At 40.6% G+C, this 23101-nt stretch overlaps 1 gene segment (V, D, J or C); it reads left to right on the forward strand.

The window, feature by feature from the left end:
* Positions 1 to 1560: 1560 nt before the first annotated feature.
* LOC140270696 (T-cell receptor beta-1 chain C region-like) lies at positions 1561 to 22284 on the forward strand. The segment is given in 8 exon segments: positions 1561 to 1573; positions 1652 to 1931; positions 18523 to 18531; positions 19176 to 19216; positions 21121 to 21468; positions 21558 to 21584; positions 21702 to 21808; positions 21979 to 22284. Coding segments are annotated over 8 exon segments (852 nt in total).
* Positions 22285 to 23101: the final 817 nt, after the last annotated feature.

The following is a 23101-nucleotide window of genomic DNA, read 5'->3' on the forward strand; positions in this document are numbered from 1 at the left end:
ATTGAGTTTGATCATGATTAATCCTTTACATAACACTCTCATTGTCATGATATCAAAACATTGTGCTCTAATAAAGATCAGCTGCATTTTTCCTGTAAACTTCACAAGTCTTTACTTAGTGAAGTGTTTGATAATATTTTTCTCCAGCAGGTGGAGACAAATCTCAACAAATAAACCTCAGATTCAAGATAGTACTTCCTGTTTAATGTCAGTTAAAAATTACATGACTAAGATGAAAGGTCACTCAGTCATCATTGTAGAAGGGATGCCTTCTCGTGCACTGTTGGAACACACAGGACCTGAACTGAGAGCGAGCTGCAGACTCTCAAATCTCAACTTCTGTAACATGAAATTTATTTTCTGCATATTTTGTGTCTTTCATCTTCCAGGAAATAATGGTGAGAAAGGAAACAATATTCAGCAGGAAGATGATGCCAAGGTAAAATTTTCTGCAAATAAAATCCTATCTGCTTCTCCACAGGCGCCTCTGACACCAAAGATGTCGACCAAACTCCTCTTTTCATCATTAAGAAAACCGGAGAATCTGTGGACAGTGAGATTAAATGTTCACACAACATACCAAGTTATCAAGTCATTCTGTGGTACAAACAAGACAAACACAGAGCTCTGAAACTCCTGGGACATCTAAATTTCGAATCCGTAAATCCTGAAAAAGATGTGGAAGGAAAAATCAACTTTGATGGAGATGGTCGCAAACAATCAAGCCTCACCATCTCTGATCTTAAGCTGAACGACAGTGCTGTGTATTTCTGTGCAGCCAGTCGACACAGTGCTGCAGATTCCCCAAAAGTCAATGCAAAAACCCCTTTCATTTGTTCCACTCACAGACGTTTAAGCTGCTGAACACCTGCAGGGAGCCACTGACTCAACAAAGACTCTCAACCAAGATTTTATCAACGATTTGATGTACTTTGATGCTTGTAAATATATTTAAAACAATAATGAAAAAGATGGTTGAAGGTTACATTTTTTTATTTAATCTACCCACATTTTCTTCAAAGGTGATCTTAAAGTGATGAATCCTTCGAATTATAGACACCAGGAAATTGTGTAAAATGCCTTTTCCATGTCCCTCTCATTATATGAAGAGTTATTCTTCAAATGATGTCTTTATGCTCACAAATACAGAAAAATTAAGAAATGTTCACTTTTCTCAGGCTGGAACATACGAGTATGTTTAAGAAGCACTTAGTGTGCCTTGATTTCCCTCTGAAGCAATTCAAAATCAAACCTGATCACAGATTATTCTCAGTAACTGATACACAATGACAAGTCATTTGTGTTAAAATATGTATAAAATTTCACAAAATCCATCATATCTAAACTTTTTTAGCTTTTATCTTCCTTTATCAGGAAATTACATACTCTGTGGGGAACCTCTACTAAAACTGAAGCTGTGCTTTAAAAGCTATTTAAAAGCCACTCCCCTTTCAGCTTTTAATATCTGTGTAACTCAGTTAGAATGTGCCAGCTTCTGTATAACAGGAAATGGATATAATCATCGTTAAATAAAATCTTCTGCCATTACTAGTCTCTTTAATGTGGACATCAGGTAAATTACAAAATTAATTTACAGAATTTACTGATGCATCAATAATATCTTTCGTAAGCTTTGCTCTTACATTTACAGGTTTTGCTGATGGGAGTGATGTCACCCAGCCCTCCACTGTGTGGAAAAACAGGGGTGAAAATGCAACAATAGAATACTTCCAGATGTACTGGTACAGACAGCTGCCAGGAGAAGCCATGAAACTGATCGTCTTCACAACAACAGGAATGAGTGAGCATGACTTTGGGGATTTTGGCAAAGACAAGTTCTCAGCCACCAAGCCTGATGCTCACACTGGGACATTCACAGTGAAGAACCTGGTGCCAGAAGACAGAGGCTTGTATTTCTGTGCTGTCAGTGAGCACAGTGATGCAGGCATGCATGGAAGCTAAACAGAAACCCCACTGCAATACTCACAAACTTAACCTAAGAATCTCATGTACTCTAGGGGGACCTCAAGTACCAATAATAGTAGCATTACTCTTAAAGTCACAATGTGCTAAGAGGATCAGTGATGTCACATGACATTTTGACACACTCACGTCAAACTGCTCTTACCTCAGGAATAGAAATGGGAAATGTTAAGAATTTAGCAATTCTGATTCCATTATCGATATCGCTTATCGATTCAGTTCCTTATCAGTTCTCTTATCGATTCTCATCCAGTAATATATAGAACAAATGGCTTTGGTTGCAGAAACACTTTTTTTTAAGTATGCACCAGCATTTTATCTATTTTTGCCTCTGTCATTTTACTTTTCCCTGCCTGTATGAAAGGTGTAGCTACAGGTATGTGTGATCCTGCCTCTGAGCCTGCCTCACTCTTGCAGTCCTTGTCAACCAAATGTTAATATCAGTTGGAAATTATTCATACAGTATGTCGTTAACATTATTACAATCAACAGGACCTGGAAGTTTTGCGTTACAGGACTTTCAAGTTTTGAATGCAGGCAAGAGTGACATCTCTCCTCCTAAAGCTAAAACTGCTCTGCTCAGACTCATGGGATACGTGCTTCTTTCCTTCTTTCCTGCCGTTTCCATAGCAGGGAAATTTATATTAGAATTTTTTTTTCAGTGTAAGAAATACAATGTGCGACACGACAAAAGACCCAAAAGCATGACTGTCATGCTTTTATTTTATGTAAAGCACTTAGAATTGTTTTGTACATGAAATGTGCTATACAAATAAATTTGACTTGACTTGGCTTGAAGGACTCAGCCTGAACAGCAGTGCAGTTTACTTCTGTGCTGCTCGTTACCACAGTGGAACATATCACTGCTCCTCAGTACAAAAACCTCTCCGTCACACATATTATATCCTTATAATTTTACAACTTCCTCTCACGCCAAACATGGCAAGATCAAGAATTTTATCCTCAAAGAAGCATCGAGCCCCTCTCCCTCCTCAGCCTACTCCACCGACAAAAGCCCCCCCAACTCGGCCCCCACCATCAGTGCACAAAGCTTACAGTAGGGCAGTGGTTCCCAAACTGGGGGGCAAAGAGCCATTGCGGGCTCTGCTAGCATGACATGGACAAGTTTCTGTTGGGCCTCACAAGCAAAGCAGTGGATGAAGCATTGCCAAATGTGCTTCCAAAGCAGTTTCATTCCATGGCAAAGTTAAGAAGACATGATGACACATATCTTGGCTTTGGCTTCACCTGTACAACGGTGGGTAATGAGGGAGAGAAAACATCCAGAGCACAAAGAAAAGCCAGTTGAGTTTTTCAGAAAAAGACTCAGCAGTCATTTTTACTAAAAGTGCATCTATGCCGGCGAATGCTCAACTCGTCTCATATAAAGTTGCCTACCGAGTGGCAGAGTGTAAAAGTTATTTTATATATTTTTTTCAGAAATACGGGACTAAAAAGTATTTAGAAATGTCATGTGCAGTATAAAGGAAGCCTAAATAAAACATGGAGACAGAGACAGACAGAGCTTAAAGGGGAACTCCAGTAGTTTTAAACCTAGACCTTATTTCTGGCATGAAATACGTTTATCTACTCACAAAGAACAGTTTGGCAAAAGTCGGTGTACTTCGGAATCTATTTAGATAACTCTCAATCCATATAATGGAGTGAACGGGGCAAAGACGATGCAGCGTCTAAATAAGGCATTATCTGTCTTTATTTCACCAATACTTTAAGACAAATGAATTAATGAACGTGTGCTATAGCTCTGTTAGCTCATAGCTCTGTTAGCTCATAGCTGCTGTTATGTGGCTACTTGCAGCTATAGGAGAGCTAACGGAGGGATTTCTACACACACCTCTACTGGGACCACTTCATCCACACGCCCCCCTGCAGCACAGCTCATTCACTCCAGTAAGAACGTCCATCTTACTCAAAGTTGTCGTTCACGTTGTCAAAATTTGAGAAATATCCTGTCATGTTGCTCAAAACTAGCAGTACCAAAGTCCGTGTGAAGTGAGCCGACTGTCACAGAGCACGGAGTGAATAAACTGTGCTCCAGGGGGGCGTGTGGATGAAGTGGTGCTCCTAATGGTTCTCTGCATGGTTTCCCCACAGAGACTGCAGGATGTCTTCTCTTATTTCTCTCTACAGATGTAGTAGCAGGTTGCAGTTTTGTCTTGTTTTTCTTATACTATTTTTTCCTAATAATATTCCTTTGTGTCTGTGTCTCGTTTTTCTTCTCTTTGCTTTCTCCCTTTCCTTGTTCCCCCTGTGAGGGAAGCCTGACTACAGGGGGGACCTGACAACAAATATTCAGCCTTCAAAGACAGCATTGGGACTGTCACTGTGAGAAACCTTCAGCCTCACAACAGCGGTGTGTGTTTCTGTGCCATCAGCAAACACAGTGATGAGAGGAGTGTGAGCAGCTGAACAAAGACCAGTTGCCAATTCATCAGGATGCACTTAGGAATCTGTTTCACTTTTATGTCTTTCCAGTAGATGGTGCTGGAGCTCCAGGAATACTTTTTCAGTTAACTATCAGGTTTGAAAAGGGGGCGTTTATAAGAAGTGTGCAGTGACAAGTTAAAGCCAGTCTTGTTTGTGTGTCCACTAAGACAGACGTTTATCATGCTGACACTTTCTCTTCTACTTTGGCTCATCGGTAATCACTCTCCTTGATAAGAAATCTCCCTTTTTCAATACCTTCAGCAGATTTACAGGAATTAATTTTGTCTCTTTCTGGGTGTTTGTCTGGGAGTTGAAGTCAACCAAAGACCTCCAGCTGCTTTAAGAAATCCTGGAGACAAAATCCAGCTGTTCTGCATCCATGAACAGACTGACTACAGACTAATGTTCTGGTTCCAGAAATCCCCTGGAGACCAAGCTCTGCAGTGCATTGGTCAAGTCTTTTGAAAAACATTTTAATATCACTGGAGATATGAGTGGGGAGACAGCAAAGAACGTCTCTCTGTTCATGGTGGACCTGAAGGCTGAACACACTGCAGGGTACTACTGCGCAGCTGGCTGTGCACATCACCTGCAAACCATCACTCCCTCATACAAAAACTCACAGTCAGCTTATTTTCTGAATCAGGGGGTTTAAATTAGAACTTGAACAAGCTCCTCCCAGCTCATGATTTGATGTCAGCAGCTGCCACTGAGGTGACTTCACTTGTTTTTAGGCAGATCAGTAAAGCATCAGTCCAGTGTTGGGACAGTCAACATGATTCGTTTGCTCTTTCTCTGCTGCTTGTCTGGTAATAATTTGTCTGAAATCATCATCTTCTGTGGATGTTGAAGTAACTTTTTATCATATATCATGGTTTAAAAGTTTTCTATTGTCTTTCTTTGTTCAGGTGTTAGTCTGGGTCTCGAGGTCCGTCAGTCTCCCTCTGATCTCATCAGAAATCCTGGTGACAAAATGCAGATTTTCTGCAGCCACAATAAAACTGACTACAGAGTGATGCTCTGGTACCAGCAGTTAGCTGGAGACACAGCAATGAAACTCATTGGATATTTGAACTTCAAAGCTGTCACAATGGAAGACAAATATAAAGATGGTTTCAATCTCGATGGAGATTTGGGTGGAGATGCAGCAAAGAATGAAACTTTGTATATCCGAGATGCAGGAGTGAATTACAGTGCAGTTTACTACTGTGCAGCACGAGAAGCACAATGACAGAAATCCCCTCTGAACTTTACAAAAACTGCACACGACTGATCAACTTCAGTGGTTTTTAAAAAATGAAAAAAAAAAACTGCTGGGACACCTGCTGAAGTGGTTTTATTATAATGGGATGTGAGGGTGTAGAAATTAAATCTTAGTTTTCATGATCCTTAATAAAAATAGTGATGAAACAGAAGTGTCCTTGTTGCTACCCTATGGTATCCAGAATCTTCAGATGAGCTGCCCTTCACCTCTGGAACTCTCTCCCACAAGACTTACATCACATGTCTTGCACTGTTGATGTTGATTTATTGTTTGCTGTCTGCTCAGTTTGAAAATGTGACCTTATGTTACGTGTTTTTGACACGTTGCCTTTAAAGCAAAAGACTTCTTTCTTCCTGTCTTCCTTCTTCCTTTTCTAGTTTGGAAGATCTCACAACACAAGGCAGCACTTTGGGTTTTAAAAAACTGTAATGAGCTTTTTCACGTTTTCTGAAAAACCAAAAGTTTAAGAATGCAAGTAAATGATCAATAATTCAGCAACAATGGGAGCCATCAGTCTGGTTTACAGCGACAGGAAGCCACTCCTCTCTTGACATCACATTGGTTCGCTCATAAAATCCCTCTCAGTTCAGTTAGAAGGAGAAACCCTGTCGTAATTTAACTCCTGTGTTTCATCGCAGACGTCAGAGTAACTGCACTCATGTCACACTTCTACAGGATTATCATATTTCTTATTTGTCATTTCCTCACAGGTATCGATTGTTTAATTGTGAATTAAGATGTCTTCTCATCACTTTTTAAATCACCAATCTGTCTAACTCTTCTCACAGCAGGTATTTCTTTGGGGATTCAGGTCCATCAGTCTCCTTCTGCTCTCATCAGAAAGCTGGATGATGAGGTACAGCTGGTCTGCAGCCATGAACAAAGTGACTACAGAGTGATGCTGTGGTACCAGCAGTCACCTGGAGACAAAGCTATGAAACTCATTGGATATGGATACATGCTGTTCAGAGATGACGCCGTCGATGAGGCTTTTAGGAAACATTTCAGCTTAGCTGGAGACCTGAGTGGAGACAAAGCTAAAAATGGTTCCCTTTTCATCAGGAATCTTAAAACACCTGAACACACGGCAACATATTTCTGCGCTGCGAGTAGCCACAGTACATCAAACACCCAGCTGCTCCTGACAAAAACCTCTTTATCTCTCCCCTCTGAATGCGTGTTAAAGGGTAAATCTTCCCCCAATAAGTGGCTCATTAACTTGACTTTACAGGTGTATTTTGGCATTATTAAACAGCGTGCAAAAAAAGGATTCAACAATAAAATAGATTTTTTTATTTAGTTAAAAGCTATGTTACGATTAGCGGTTAATCATTTTGCTCAGTGAAGTGGTATGTTTTTATTACCTTAGATTAAACCATTCTCATCAGTTTGTGCTGTGGGTTCTGCTACATGATGGAAAAGCTATATTACTGCCATAAAAGATACATGGAAAAGCATTATATTCAAGGTGCCATAAAGACGAAGAAAGTGGAGGAATTAGTGCTTGTAAATACTGTTTTGTAGAAAATGAGAATCATACTAATTATATTATAAAACAATCTCATGAAAGGAATGAATACATGGAGAAGCAGAAGAAAGAAAACAATAGACAATAGTATGGCTCATCCCAGATGGACGTCACCGATGCTGCTTGGAGTTGAAGCTACTTGTTCTCTCCTCAACAGATTATTTAGCCAACTGATATACTGTAAAGTACAATGTACAGTTTATTACTAGATAGTTGCCACCTGAGATGTTTGACACCTGCAACTTCACCCTTAGATGACACTGCTCTTTATCTTAAAGGCCAACACAGCGTCTGTACAATATCAGGGAGACACTACACATCATAAGTGAAGCACTCTTATGTGCAATAAATACTGATATCATACAGATGAAGATATTTTTCTAAATCAGTCCGTACATCATCCTTTACTCCTGGAGAAAAATACACAAAAAACAAGTCGCTGATGTAAAAAAAAGCCCTCAGTTATACGCACCATTTCCTGCTCCTCCTTCAGATGGACAAAGTACAGCAGAGACTCCAGTTAGTTCCTGACATTCAACATGGAGCCATCTCTTCTCATCATAAGCATCATCACTCTATGCTGGATTAAAGGTATCACTTAACTGGTTTTTTAGGCAGTAGAAGAAGAAAAATTTGAGGATTGTGAAAAAAAAATGTAATCTTTACTGAATAACTTTTTTTCCAATCACAGGAATTTACCCCAGCAAAGAAAATCAAGTGTTTCAGAGTCCGGCTAATGTCTTGAGGAAAGCCAACAGTGAAGTCAACCTGACCCTCTCACACAACATCTCGAGCTATGACACGATTCTCTGGTATCAGCGCTCACCAGGAGACACCTCCTTGAAGCTGATTGCCTACGTGACCTACAAAATACCTACGGTTGAGGCACAATTTCAGGGCCGCTTTACAGTGAGAGGTGATGGAGAGAAAGCGGCTTATCTTCACCTTCTGAACCTCACACACCCTGAACACACTGGAGAATATTTTGGAGCAGCAAGTATGCACAGTGAGGAAGATAGTGATTCTCTCATACAAAAACCTGCATAATGATCTGGCAGATAATGGGACACCAACAGGAAACCTCTAAATCAATGTGACTCTCTGGCAAAAATCTAAAGAAACAGCAAAACAACTCCATGATGAACTGCTGCAAGGGTGGATGTAAAAGAAACTTATGGAAATGATCAGGAAAATCTGGATCAAACGCTTCCAGGTGAAACTTTAGCTGTAATTAAGCAGTTTACCTCCATCAAACATACTATGTTTCACATTTTAGAGTGCCTTACAATAATGTTACCTTCCATGGTTCAACTTTCTGTTCTGCAGACAAAGTCACAAGGATGCATGAGATAGTTCATGGTCATTTACAGTTTTACAACCCAGAGTGTTACACAAAAACTATGGAACAAATGCCCTGGGAGAACATTCAGTTTTTTGTCTTTGTAGAAATGAAAACTAAAAATATTGAATAATACAAAACAGTGTCATCACTCAAAATGTCATCGTTTGCTGTACTCAGAGGCATCAGCAAAGCCGAAGCCCACAGACAGGCGTTAACGGGCGTGGCTGATATCCACCTCCAGCTCTGGGGTCATTCGGTTAGAGGCCTTATCAGAGTAAACCATGGTCACTGAATATCAAGAACGCCACAAGGTGACATGGCAACTGTGGAGTAAACATGCAAGTGAATAAGTGGGTGTGTGCGCATGCTAATGTATGGCAAAGGGAAAGGGGGCCGAAACCACCCCCTATTCCAGAGATCAGGAGCAGACAGGAAGGGCCCCCAGACCCGAGCAACCAGCAGCCCCAACGGAGCACGGAAGAGAGAAACCAGGCAGCCTATCACAGGAAAGTCATGCTCCAGCCCAGAGGACAGCAGAGGAAGTTCATGGGTAGAACCCTGAATATGATGGAGCAAAGGAGCCAGGGAACCAGGGGTGGTGGGACAGGCCCCCCCAGCCACCCAGCATGAGCCGGAAGCAGGACCAAATGCACTCTGCCCGAGGACTGCACCTCCACCCGGCAGAGGGCCCGTCCGCCTCAGAGGACCAGGCCACCCCAGACAACTTCCCCCAGCACTCACCAATGCCCAGGGTGAAACACCCCAGCTGCCTGAAGCAGCCTCTGCCCCCCCGTGCTTCCAGAGATTAAAGAGCTACACCTGGGTGATTGACAGGGAAAAAAATGCTTCCATCAGAAAGTCATTGGTGAAAACAATGAAAAGGATTATAAAAGTCCTTCAAACAAGGAGTTGTTCCCACCATCTGTGTCCAAAATCTGAAGCAAGATCAAACAAAATGGGAAAGTTTCAAAAGGGAAACTGTCACAGACGTGGTGTGGATGGGAGGACCCGGACGCAGATATTGCAAAGAAAACTTGATTTATTATCTCACAAACAAAAGGAACAAACAAAAGGCGCAGCTGAGCCGGAAAACCAAACACAGGAAACAATGACTGTGAATAAATAACAAAACAAAACTTGAATAAACTGTGAAACTATGAGAACGAGTACAGACCAACCTGACAACATGAACGGTGCTACGGTGGCCAAGAACCGAGGGAACCTGCAAACTAAAACACTGTGGGGAGGTGATTGGTGATGGGGTGCATCTGTGAAACAAAGACAGGTGACATGGATGAACCTAATTATGTGCAAGGGAAAAAACATGGCATGAAATACACCTAAAACCTGAAAACAAGAAGAGAAAAACAAAACTCCAAACGTGACATGACAGAAACATTCAGGTGGACCAAGGAAGACGCCAAAATCACTGGGACAGAAAACAAAAGAGCAATCTATGATAAAAAAGTTCTTTAAAAACATGCTGTAAGAATAGAAAATGCACAACAACAGAAATGAAATACAAATGAACAGAAACAGGAGTCGATATTTAGGTCTGAACTGTGAGAAATCAGTTGAAGGAAATCGGATTTACGTCCCTAAAAGCCAAAGTTATAAAAGCCAGAGGAACTAAGATGTTACTTTAATTTGTGATTCATGATTTCAAAATCTAAACAGTAGAAATGCTTTTTAATGCCAGGTGTGTTTTACCACCCAGCATGTTTAGATGTTACAGAATATTGTCGTGTCATTGGTATTATCATTCTGTCTAATTAATAAAAAAGCACAGGCGATTCCCAACTGTTCACCAGGGGCCGTACCTTTCACAAATTACCTTCTGTGGTCAGACTTTCTATTCCACAGATAAAGTCAGAAGGCACTTTAGAGAATTTACCGTCATAATTGTACGTTTGCGTTCTTTATATGTAGAGGTGTTGCACATTCTGTCAGATCAGCCGCACAAGTGTCTGCTCTGAGTAAATCAGAATCAAAGCACTGAACAGCAGAGAGCAGTGATAACACACTGACATGTAGATACAGTCGCTGTAAGCTCCTCCCTTCTCATTACAAATGGAGAGGAAAAGAAGGTTTCCAGTTCAGTGTGTTTTCGGTAAGAAGCCGCAGATTATATCAATTCTTTAAGTTTTTTTTTTTGATCCATCTGCTCAGAAATGTTCAAGTTGCTTTTTTCTTTGTTTTTACTTGCAGGTAAGAATCATGAGATGTGTTTACGTTCTCATTACTCCAGCAGACCTTCACTGCGTGTCTACATTCTGTTTTTATTTTCTAGACATTGTTCTATCATCACTTGTCATCCAGCAATCACCTGTGGCTCTTCTGATTAAGCCTGGACAAGAGGCCAGCCTTGAATGTTACCATGGAGATAGTAACTATCCCTACATGCTTTGGTACAAGTCAGCAGCAGGAGGCCAACAGGCCATGGACCTGATTGGAAACCTTTATAATGAAAACCCAAATCTTGAGAAAATATTTAATAACCGCTTTACCATAACCGGCAATTCAAAGGCCAAAGCCCAGCTCATAATCTCCAACGTCAACCTGTCAGACACGGCAGAGTATTTCTGTGCAGCGAGTCAGCACAGTGTTTCAACTCGTCTGGCTCCTTTACAAAAAGCTGGTGGCTCATAGCGACACACGTGCGCCTGCATCAAGCTGCTCAGTACAGAGGAACCGAGACTTCCATTTCTTTCTCTGTGCTACAAAGCCAAAAAAGAAATGTGGCAGATGACTGAGACTCTCTTATGTAGTAAAAGAAATGTCCACATCTTGACAGCACATTGGAGACCTCAAAACTGGAAACAAAGCAGCACCAATGACTACCAAATGAAAAATGAGCTCACTTTGTTCTCTTCCATGTATTTCTCGTTGCGAATGTGCTGATGTCATTTCCTCCCTACAGATGCCAGGTGTTGGCCCTCTGTCTTTCCATTCATTTGGTTCCCTCTTCTAAAGTCCTGATGGCTCCAAGCTTTACCGCCTTGGCATTCATTATATTCTGGGCTGCAGGTAAAACTGATACAAAGAAAAAACACATCACACTTTACTCTTAGTCAGTCTGGGATAGAAAAATGTCACTTATTCCATATTTACATCTTTTTAACCCTGAAGAAAACTATTTCTTAAAAGCATTCAGGCAGTGGATTTGATTCTTAGTGATTCTTTCTTTCTCCTTCCTTTGTGTCAGGGTTAGGGTCAGGGTCTGTGTTGATCACCCAGTGGCCGCAATACATCGCCAGCCGTCCCGGTGGTCCGGCAGAAATGCGCTGCTACCAAAATGACTCTGATTATGAGTACCTGTACTGGTACAGACAACTGAGGGGAAAAGGTTGTCAGCTGATGGTGAATATAATAGCTGGCACTGCAACCTTTGAAGAAGGATTCAAATCCGGCTTTCAGGCAGCAAAACTGAATGAGAAGCAGTGGTCTCTGACAATATCCAGCATCCAGGAGGCAGATGAGGCTGTTTATCTGTGTGCTGCTAGGCCACACAGTGCTGTGGAAGACCTCAGGACTGTGACAAAAACGTACTGTGGAGAGGCTGTTCATTGTTCTGACACCTGACTCTCATTCATGATCAAACCAAGGAAGAAAGAAAACCACACTGTGGAAAAGACTGAAACTCTTACTATTTATTCATTTGTTGACTTCTTTATGACTAACTACTAAAGACAGGATGTAAGAAACTGCCAAGAAATAATACACTGAATATATTCAACCAATAGGTGGAGGCACAGCACATGACATGCAGCCGTCATCATGAGCGTGGGTTGATATATCAGCCAACAAACACAACGCCCTCCGTCTTTACCCTGATCAACCCTTTCCCCAACATAACTACTTGACAATGCTCCCATCGATGCAAATATTTGGTTTCCTCTTCATCTGGTTCTCATGTAAGATCTCAAATGTTCCTCTGAACTTGTAAAACTCTGTTTCACTTTGCACTGACCCATTGTTTGCTGCTGGTTTCTCCACAGGTCAGGTGAGTGCTGCTACATTTCACCAGTCTTCTCCTCACATAGTGAGGCAGGGCAGTGAGGTCCACATTAACTGTAGCCATGACGATAACTCCCTTAAAATGATGCTCTGGTATCAGCATAACAGGGACAACAACTCAATGACCCTCATCGGGTACGGGTATGAAACCTCTCAGACCTACGAAGGTCAGTTTGAAAAACAATACAAGCTGACACGAAGAAACGCAGTCGAAGGAGCTCTGACTATACTGAAGGCGGATCTGTCACACTCGGCTGTTTACTTCTGCGCTGCCAGTACACAGTGATGTGGTTTAATGCTGCTCCCTCACTCAAACCCTCAGCTTTTCTTGCACATGTGATGTGTGTGTGTGTGTTTGCACATAAAGATGTGTCTTTTTACAGACTGGCACTGGAGCAGCAGCACAAACCAGTAGGATGTATCCCACTATGATCCTACTGCTTCTCATATTGCTTCCAGGTAATGTTATCATGCCTTGAAATGAACAAAAAGAAAACAAAACCTTCAGAGAATTGATTTTTAATCTGTGTTTTATCTGCAGATCAAGCAAAGAGTGTGAAATTCCAGCCATCCCATCCGATAATAGTCCACAACAAGGAAACAGTGGATTTCAGCTGCAGTCACGATGATAATGCTCTCTCTGTAATGCTCTGGTACCAGCAAACAGAGAGCGGTCTGATTGGTTTGATTGGATACAGCTATGTTGGCTCTGACCCAGTGTATGAGAAGCACTTTGAAACTCATTTTAAGATTACAAGGAAAGACATCCAAACAGGAGGTCTGATTATTAACAGTACAAATCTGTCAGACTCTGCTGTGTATTTCTGCGCTGCCAGCACACAGTGATGTGGTCTAATGAGAAACCATTACTAAAACTTGCTCCTTTATTCTGCTGTTTTCAAGCTCTTGAGTGTAGGTTCCCTCAGGTATCAAGGGCTTAAGTCCTCAATACACATATCACAAAGCTAAAATATAAATTTAGAGTAAAGATATGCTGGTCATGTTGTCATCAAATACTGGATAAGCAAGGTTTTGACAGTGTTTCTACTGTTTCTACTTCTATTTTTCATAAGGAAGGCACACCAATCAGTCCCACCTGATATTGTGTAGGCTCCCTCTCATCCATCTAAACTCTGACCAGTCAGGGCATGAACAAGAAATATCTGCAGGTGTGCTGGAGTGTCTGACACAGACAGTGGTTTCAGTGTTGTGGTTGATTATTGTATCTGTTCCCATAAGCATAATGATTAAGAGTCACATTTCTACATACTGCACCTTTACAAAACCCCTAAATGTGCTCTACAAATGGATCCCAATATCTGGTCCCATTTTTTCACTTTGATGGCTGAGGGATAAAGCCTTTTCCTTGTTAAGCCTACGACGTGGAATCAGCTGAGTGACGGCAGCACTGCTGGTTAGAGTGTTGCGTTCCATTATGCTGGCTTGATGTGTGTAAGCACATGCGAGGCGGGATAGTTTCATCTCTGTTACCCGATTTAATCAAATTTACTAAGTTCAACAGGAATGATCCGATCTCTGAGTGAATAATAAATGATTCCATCCTCAGTTTTCACGTCACTGCTCTCTTCCAATAATCTGTTTGCCTGATTTCATCAAACAGCCCTTTCTTCTTGTTCTTTAGATGTGACTGTAATGTTTATAATCTCACATTGTTCTACCCCCCCCCAGCTCCAAATGTCTCTGCCATCATAAGAAAAATGAAATATTCTGTTTGAAAATGAACCAAAATCTGCAGCAATGATCCACATGCATCACATGCAGTTACAATGTTTTATTTCCATGTTAAATCTTTCAAATTCTCTTTCTAAATAGTCCATCCAGATATGACTTTGAGGAGCTGCAGTGGAAGAATCTGAACCTGCAGTTACTGCTCAGAGTCCACAAGGAGACAGCTGCTGCAAAGAGAGACCTGCATGTGAAAGACGGCGTGGGAAGTTTTCCTGGTTCAAACAGAGAAGTACGGGGAGGATCTGAGCGTATTTCAGAGCTTTTGATTTGAAGTGCTGTAAGTTAAAGCTGAAGCTCCTCGGTCTGACTGAGCACAGGGATGATTTCATTAGAACCAGTGATGATGAACATCCTTTGTGTCGCAGTACTAATCTTCTCCAGTAAGAACACTTCCTTTCAGTGCTTTCATCGAATGTTTTCACACTTATTAGTTATGATGACCTGTTGTTTATTTACTTGTCTGTTTCTTCTTTTTCAGATTTCTCCCTCTGTGTAAAAATCCACCAGCTGCCCTTTGCAGTCAGCAGAGAAAGCGACAGCGCTGTGACTTTTCAGTGTGAACAAGATGATGATCAGTATTACTACATGTACTGGTACAGACAAAGAAGCGCTGGGAGACTGGAGCTGGTAACATACTCTCTTGGCAAAGACACATGGGACATTGAAGCACCTTTCAACAAGTCCAAGTACAGCATGTCCAGACCTGCGTTGCTGAGTTCCACTCTGCAGATTCAGCCTCCTGAGGTTGGAGACTCCGCTGTGTTTTACTGTGCCTCCAGAAGAGCACAGTGCTGCAAAGAGCCTCTGCAGCTAAACAACAACCTCAGGAGAAAACAGAGAAGAAGAAATGAGGAGACTAAGTGCTCCGTGCAGGATCATGTTGAAATAATAAATAAGAAACATGTCAGGCAACTAACTTTAATGGCATCAGAACACACACCATGATATAACTCCATGTAAAAGAGCACATTCATTAAAAGTATAAGAGCTGTCTCTCCATGGTTCTGTGTGGTTTCTGAAACCCCAAAAAGCTGATGTGTTCAGATGAAAGAGCAGGTGTTAATGGTTTAGGTTTCTGCATCCCATGTTCTATGATTGCTCTGCAGTGTTTCATCTGTGTCACTGAAATCAAGTGTGCAGCTTCATAAATAATTTCATTCTCTGTGCAGCCTGACAAGGCAGAAGTGTATCAACTTTAAGAAGTTATCATATGCTGACCTCTACAGGATCACACTTGGTATTGTTGGTAAAAGTAAAACGATGTCAGCCTGCATAAAGGAGCAACCATGGAGATCAAATCCTGTAAATGTCACGAAAATAAATGATCTCAATACCGACTGAATCTGTCGAGTTTAATGACCTCACAGCAGAGTTACTTTACTTTAGGAACACTTAAGGGACATAAACTTTTATCACTGATGATCATTATTTATTGTACAGTTACACAAACTTTAGCTTCAGATATTCTTCCAAATCACGGATTATATCACGAGATTCATTTTCAATAGAATCAAAGCTTTATTGTAGTAAATCTGTCATTTTAGTCAGTTTGTATGAAAAACCAAAACCATTCAAGTTTGGTGACCTGTCAGGTTCCTGAATTAAAGCAAATATGTAGTTTGACATGAGCAGATATTGGTTCTTGATGGATTCAGCACATAGTGAACAAATCATGCACAGTGGTTAACATTGTTAAATGTTAGAGCAAATTTCATTTCAGTTTATTCATAAAGCGCCGAATCATAACAATGTCATCTCAAAGGAACGTCAAAGATTCAGTCCAATTGAAGCCAGTTAGAATACAATTCATTCTAATATTATCATAATCCAATCAAATCTGGGAAGAACTGGGATTGGACCTATGTGGACCTAAACAAAGGATGCAAAGACAAAAACAGGCCTATGTTAGCTGAAGTATGAAGCTGAATGTTAGCTTTAATTCTGCTGTCAAAGCAGAATAAGGACTAAATGTTTCCTCATCACTGTAAAAGAGAGACCACCTCACATTATACATTTTGTCATTTAGGCATAAAGAAAGGCAAGATTTTTACTCATTACAGCATTTTCTGCTTAAGATTTAGAAAGATTTCTACATTCTAACCTTGGAGTTAGAAGACAGACAGAGGCATTTAAAAGACAACCGACAGTTTCTGTCACATGTGCGATTGTCACACCCTGACAACTGATTGGATGAAGAGCTGTGACCAGCGGAGATGTCACTTCCTCTGAGCAGCTATAAACAAACACCAACAAAAAGCAGCTTCCCTTTTCCTTCCCTCTGTTCTCTCCTCTTTTCTTAGCTGTCACAGAAATAGCAGCAGTCAGGTTGGAGCGCCTCAGACATCAGTCAGCCCGACCTGCACAGCTGCTCTCACACACACACAGATGGAGGCTGAGATAAGGAGAAGCTGGGTGGGGGAGGCAGAGAGGAGAGAGCGAAAGAGACACAAGGTTTTTGTATGATGCTTTTTCACCGTGGGGACAGGGAGCCACGGTGATACAATCCCATAGAGCCGCCGTACAAAAACCTCCTTCCATTAACTTCCATTGTGTAGACGGCTACATGCAACTTAGGAGGCTCAACAGAGCAGAAAAATCATCCATCTGAAGGTGTGTAGGATGCTGGAACAGGTGGCCATTGATTAGTCACTTTATATGTAGATATTTGATCAAAAGGAAGTTTTTTAAGGTCTTGCTGTTCATATGTGGAACATTTGGAAGTTTGCTTTGCTCATCTTGACAAAGACAAAACAAATGTTGACATGATGAAGTTCAGCCTGTATGTTTAAACCCTCTTTATCCTCTGGATTACCAGAGTGTGTCTGAACAGGATGATTCTGGACAGTTTTGGGACTTTTTGGTCGAAGAGACTTTTAGAGTGACACTGGAGCAGAAGCTTACTTTGGAAAAGGAACAAAACTCACTGTTTTGGGTAAGTTGGAGCTCTTATAAGTTCTGCTCACTGTATTAGACTTAAACTGGTGGAAAAGTTGGGATTAAAGTGAAGAAAAAGCTGTTGTGTTAAAAGAATCTGCATTATTGAGCTGAACTCAGAGCACTGTGACATACACTGATCCTGCTTACTTTGGCCAAGGAACCAAACTGACTGTTTTAGGTAAATATTTCCCTTTAATACTGTGTTTTGATGGATTACACATTGGTTTAAGCCTTAGTATAGACAGAAGCATCAGTAAAGACTTTTCAGAGATAAATCAGGGAGAGAAAGAGATTCTTGCTCAGTATTGCTGCACTGTGACAATGCAAACGAAGCTTACTTTGGAAAAGGAACCAAACTGACTGTTTTAGGTGAGTGAAGGAGGATTCAAACAAAACTAATGAAACATGATCTTAAACTGCGTCAATGCATAAAGAGACATCACATCCATTGGTATTTACATTTTAAGTCCAGCTCAGGGCTTTTTGATATTAAGCAGCAGCTCTGTGCCACCTATGAAGCTTATTTTGGACAGGGAACAAAACTGACTGTTCTGGGTAAGTAAGACTTCTGAATGTCTTCTCATGAACTCACATGTAATAAATAAGTTACAGTGACATTTTAATGGGAAAAAAGTTAATATAAAGGAGACTATAAAGAAACAAACACTGGTTTGTGATTTAAAGACAAGTAAAATGAAGAAAAAAAGGTTTTCAATGTTAAATAACAGGAAAAATAGGATAAAAATGCAAAGGCGCAAAGTAAAAGCAGCATCTTGGGCTGTTTTGAGCACAGATCATGTGCACTGTGACTCTGGTACTGCTGAAGCTTTCTTCGGTGCAGGAACAAAGTTAACTGTTTTAGGTAAGAAACTAAAACACATGAAAACCAGTACCGCTGTTGAAGTGTTTCATTAAGAAATGTATTTTTCTCAATTTAAGTGCTTCTTGTTCAGCCTAAACTGATGTAGAATGAGACATAACAGTCATCAGTGAGCTGAAACCAGTTTAACAGGCTGCTGATGGAGAGCTTTTCAGGTTTTGTGGGAAAATGATGCAGCTGGTTGCTTTAAATGAAAGTTTGATTCACTCAAAAATCTAAAAAGGAAGTAAAGTAAAAGCAGCATCTTGGGATGTTTTAAGCACTGATCATGTGCACTGTGACTCTGGTGGTTATGAAGCTTTCTTCGGTGCAGGAACAAAATTAACTGTTTTAGGTAAGATACACGTTGTGCATTAAGTCTGTAAAAAGTTAAGTGGTAGAATGTTTTACTGGAAGGGACATTAACAAACTCAAAGTTCTTCAGCTCACTGGAGTTTCAGTTCAGTGCTTTTTGTTCTGAAGCATAAACGCTGTGTCAGTACGAAGCTTATTTCGGTCAGAGAACTAAACTGACTGTTCTGGGTGAGTAAAACGTCCAAATTTCTTATCATACAAATAACAAGACAAAGAGAATATGTCAAAACCAAGCAGGTTTCTTATTGAGAGAGATGTTGTGTGCGCCATAAACAGCTTGTAAAAAATTAATGTAGATCAGCAGCTGGTGGATTATTTTTAATTCAGGTGAAAGTTGTTTATTGTAAAACTAGAAAGCAAAGAAGTAAAGTCAAATCAGCTGACAAGCTGTTTTCAGCACTGGTCATGTGCACTGTGACTCTGGTGCTTCAGAGGCTTACTTTGGTGGAGGAACAAAGTTAACTGTTTTAGGTAAGAAACACTTTGAAGTTTATTAAACGTTCTGGAGGAATAATTCAATGCTTCTAAAACTTTGAATACACCACAACTTCTGAAGTAGGTCAAGTTAAACTCGTGAGATGCAAAATGGTGAAAAAGCTGGTTTAAATAGAAAGTGTCAGAGAGGCAGCAGGAAGAGTTTTTGTTGCAGTTCAGAGTCTCTGTGCTCCAACAGCGAGGCTTACTTTGGAGCTGGAACTAAACTCACTGTTTTAGGTAAGAAAACACTTTGAAGTTTATTAAATGTTATATAGAAATGATTTCATGAGTCAAAAACATCAAATTCCCCAAAATACTGATGTTTAGAAAGTCAAAGTGTTCACAAGTCAAAGAGTGATAATGTTGGAGGAGTTACAAAGTATAACAGATAAAGACAGGCAGCAGGAAGAGTTTTTGTTGCAGTTCAGAGTCTCTGTGCTCCAACAGCGAGGCTTACTTTGGAGCTGGAACTAAACTCACTGTTTTAGGTAAGAAAACACTTTGAAGTTTATTAAATGTTATATAGAAATGATTTCATGAGTCAAAAACATCAAATTCCCCAAAATACTGATGTTTAGAAAGTCAAAGTGTTCACAAGTCAAAGAGTGATAATGTTGGAGGAGTTACAAAGTATAACAGATAAAGACAGGCAGCAGGAAGAGTTTTTGTTGCAGTTCAGAGTCTCTGTGCTCCTACAGCGAGGCTTACTTTGGAGCTGGAACTAAACTCACTGTTTTAGGTGAGTTTAGGTGAAAACTTCCAGCAAACAAACTGAGCTCAGCTCCACTCTTTGGTTATCTGTGAGTCAGAACTATCAGCAACACTTGGAACATAATCAATAGACATTTGATACGACGGCAGTCAGCAAAGTGCATGTATCAAAATGCACATGTTTATTTGTGCCAGTAAAAATGAGCCTTCTTCAGTTAAAGTGCTGCAGCTATAAAACATCTGGCTCTACGCCCAGATTATTAGTCTCAGTCAGTTCTTATCAGCTCTGTGAAACACTGTGAATACACAGTCAGAAGCTCACTTTGGAGCTGGGACTAAACTCACAGTTTTAGGTAAGAAAGTAAAGATTTTCAGTATCTACTAATGTAAAGCACTGACAAAAATAAGGGAAAATCGCTTATTCTGAGCTAAACTGAACTTAAATCTCAATTTAAAATGGCTGTACACTGATCAGATTTTGTAAAAGCATGGATTTTGAACAAGATTATGTTGGGAAAAAGGTCTTTAGTGTCTGTAAAAGAGCACAAAGACAGTCTGCAGCTCTCAGCGCTGAAACTTCAGCAGTTTTTTATGCAGCTGTTTATCAGTGTGAACAACTACGAGCCTGCTTACTTTGGCAGAGGCACCAAACTGACTGTACTGGGTAAGAAATGATCAAATCTTGTGTTTCTGAAGCTCTTTCTGCAACCTAAATCTGCAAAATTATTGTTGAGTAAATAATATTTTGGTGTACTTTTTGGGATTGTTATGCTGTTATGTTGTCAGAACTCTGGAAGAAAATGTTAAAAACCTGTGAAAAAAAAAAGATACCTATAAAAGTTGTAAAAAGTGTCAAAGTCTGTACAGACATGTAAATCCCTCAGTTCAGTGGAAAAAGGCAACATTTGGGTCAGGCCCCAGACTTTGTTATACCTGTTCAACTGTTGTGTTACTTAATCCGTTAACTTAAAGGCTTCAAAATGTGCAACAAACACTAAAAGTGCTCACAAGATACAGCAGTGAGTCATTTGCAAAATAGTATTATTTCACTTACTAAATAGAAAGTTACACAGAATAAACGTCTGATAAATTGTGATTGTTTGATAGGACTGAAAATATTCTGGCAGCAAGATTAAATATAAGGTAGTGGTCAGTTTTTCCATGTGAGTCAGCAGTGTGCTCTGGCAGTTATCCTGCTGCTTTTGGAGAAGGAACCAAGCTAACAGTTCTGGGTGAGATCATTACAGTAGTTAACTAAAATAAACTTTTATGTGATGAAAACAACTGATGTTCACTGATTCTAACCTACAGAAGTGTTAGGAGCACATTGTCTTCTTGTCTCCAGCAGGAAAACTGCTTTGTGGGTTTCAGGCTTTTAACAATGCAGCTTTGACTGAAATCTGAATGAATTCTTTCCTCTGACTTTTCAGAATCAGGACGTGATCCCACTCCACCAACAGTGAAAGTTCTTCCACCTTCACAAAAAGAGTGCAGAAACAAAAAAGACAGGAAAAGGAAGAAGACCCTGGTCTGTGTGGCGACTGGTTTCTACCCAGACCATGTCAAAGTGTCCTGGACAATCAATGGAGTTGGAAAACCTGAAGGTGTGGCGACGGACAGCGCTGCCGTGCGAGAAGGACAGTTCTACAGAATCACCAGCAGGCTGAGGGTCCCTGCTGATGAGTGGTTTAAACCTGACAATAAATTCACCTGCAACGTCAAATTCTTCGATGGAACAACAAGCACTGACCATGCTGAATCAATTAATGGTGAAACAGGTATGATACCTGCAGGTATTACCTAATCTGAAGCTTTATGCCATGAGAAAATATCTCTCATTGACTAAATTGGTTTTATTCTTCATCAGATGTTTCAGGTGGAGGCATGTCAAGAGGTAAATGTTTTACTTTGTCCACTGAATGTGATGTTAACAGTTTAAACTGCAGTGAACTTTGCTGCTCTGGTCACCAGTCTCCACTAACTGAATGTTTCCTCTTTGACCTCCCTGCAGAGAAATATCTGAGGATCACACAGAGCGCCAAACTCTCCTACGGTGTTTTTATCGTGAAGAGCTGCATCTACGGAGCCTTTGTTAGCTTTTTGGTGTGGAAGCTTCAGGTGTGTTAAACATCAACTGCAGCTTACATCAGTTATCCAACTTACACCCTTGTTATTTTAGCATTCACTGTCTTCTATATAAAACCTGCTTTGGGATGGAAGGATTTAAATATGTGAATGAATGAAATCTGATGACTGAAAGGACAATATGTCTGGTCTTTGTGTTGCAGAGTTCAGCAGGAAAACAGAAGAAGTGAAACTGAACTGAGGCCTGGATCTACAATCAGCAGGAGATGGATTATTCTGTTGTGTGTAAATAAAATCTGGAGAACACAGAACACACTGTCTGTGTATTGCTGTGACTTTGCATTCATATGAGAGTTGATCAAATCCTGCTAATATAGAGGAACTATGTGCACATTCTTCTCACAGTATAAAAGCTTTTGTTTCCTGCATCATTGGCTGTGTTTTCGCTGAACTATTTCCAATTAATGCTTCTTCTAAATAAACACCTGCAAGTTAATCTTCTCAGTCAAGTCGTGTCTCTTTCCTTTTGACTTTTGCATCAACAGCCCATCATCCTACACTGAACATCACTTGTTCCAGAGATAGAGTCAGATATTTTTAGCTGCAGGCTTATCTGACTGTTATTCTGAGAAATCTGTTTCGTTTTCACAATGTTGAAACGTCTCAGCTCAGGAAAATTCTTCATGTCGGTTTAAGTGAGTCATTAGCCAGGCTTTCCAACAAACTCACACAAATTAGAATTTATTCTCCTTCTTCTAACTTGTGAGTAATGTTCTACCCACATGCTTTGGATCCTGAAATGTGTTTTTAATGTAATTAAAGCAGGTTAACTTGAGTTTTCAACTTTGTATGAAAAGATAAGTTCATTTCTATTACTGTAACGTAACAACAGAAGGTTAGGGTCCTCGTGTGTTTGGAGAAGAAGGTCAGAGCTGTTGCTGAAGAGGAAGATTAAGTGGGGCATGAAACCTGCAGAGGAGCAGAGAGCGACAGCAGAGGACAGGATGTGGTCACAGAGCAGCCTGCAGCTCGTTCTCTGTGCTGAGAAACAACGGAGGTGAAACCTTCCACTTCACCACAACCTCCGGCTCTCTGAGTGCACCTGCATGTGTGCACCAGCACCCCCCCCACACACACAGACACACACACACACACACACACTGCATATCTCTGAGCAAACAGTTGGAAAAACTTCCGTTTCTGTGTCAACCGAAGCTAAAAATCGAACATGTGTCTGAGTTATATGACAAACAGCAGCTGTTCACTGAGATCTGGGGCAGGAATTTGTTGCTAAATGTTTCATGCTGATGCAGAGAACAAACATGA

The sequence above is a fragment of the Leuresthes tenuis genome, unplaced genomic scaffold (assembly GCF_036924035.1).
Source record: "Leuresthes tenuis unplaced genomic scaffold, fLeuTen1.0.hap1 SCAF_15, whole genome shotgun sequence".
NCBI lineage: Eukaryota > Metazoa > Chordata > Actinopteri > Atheriniformes > Atherinopsidae > Leuresthes > Leuresthes tenuis.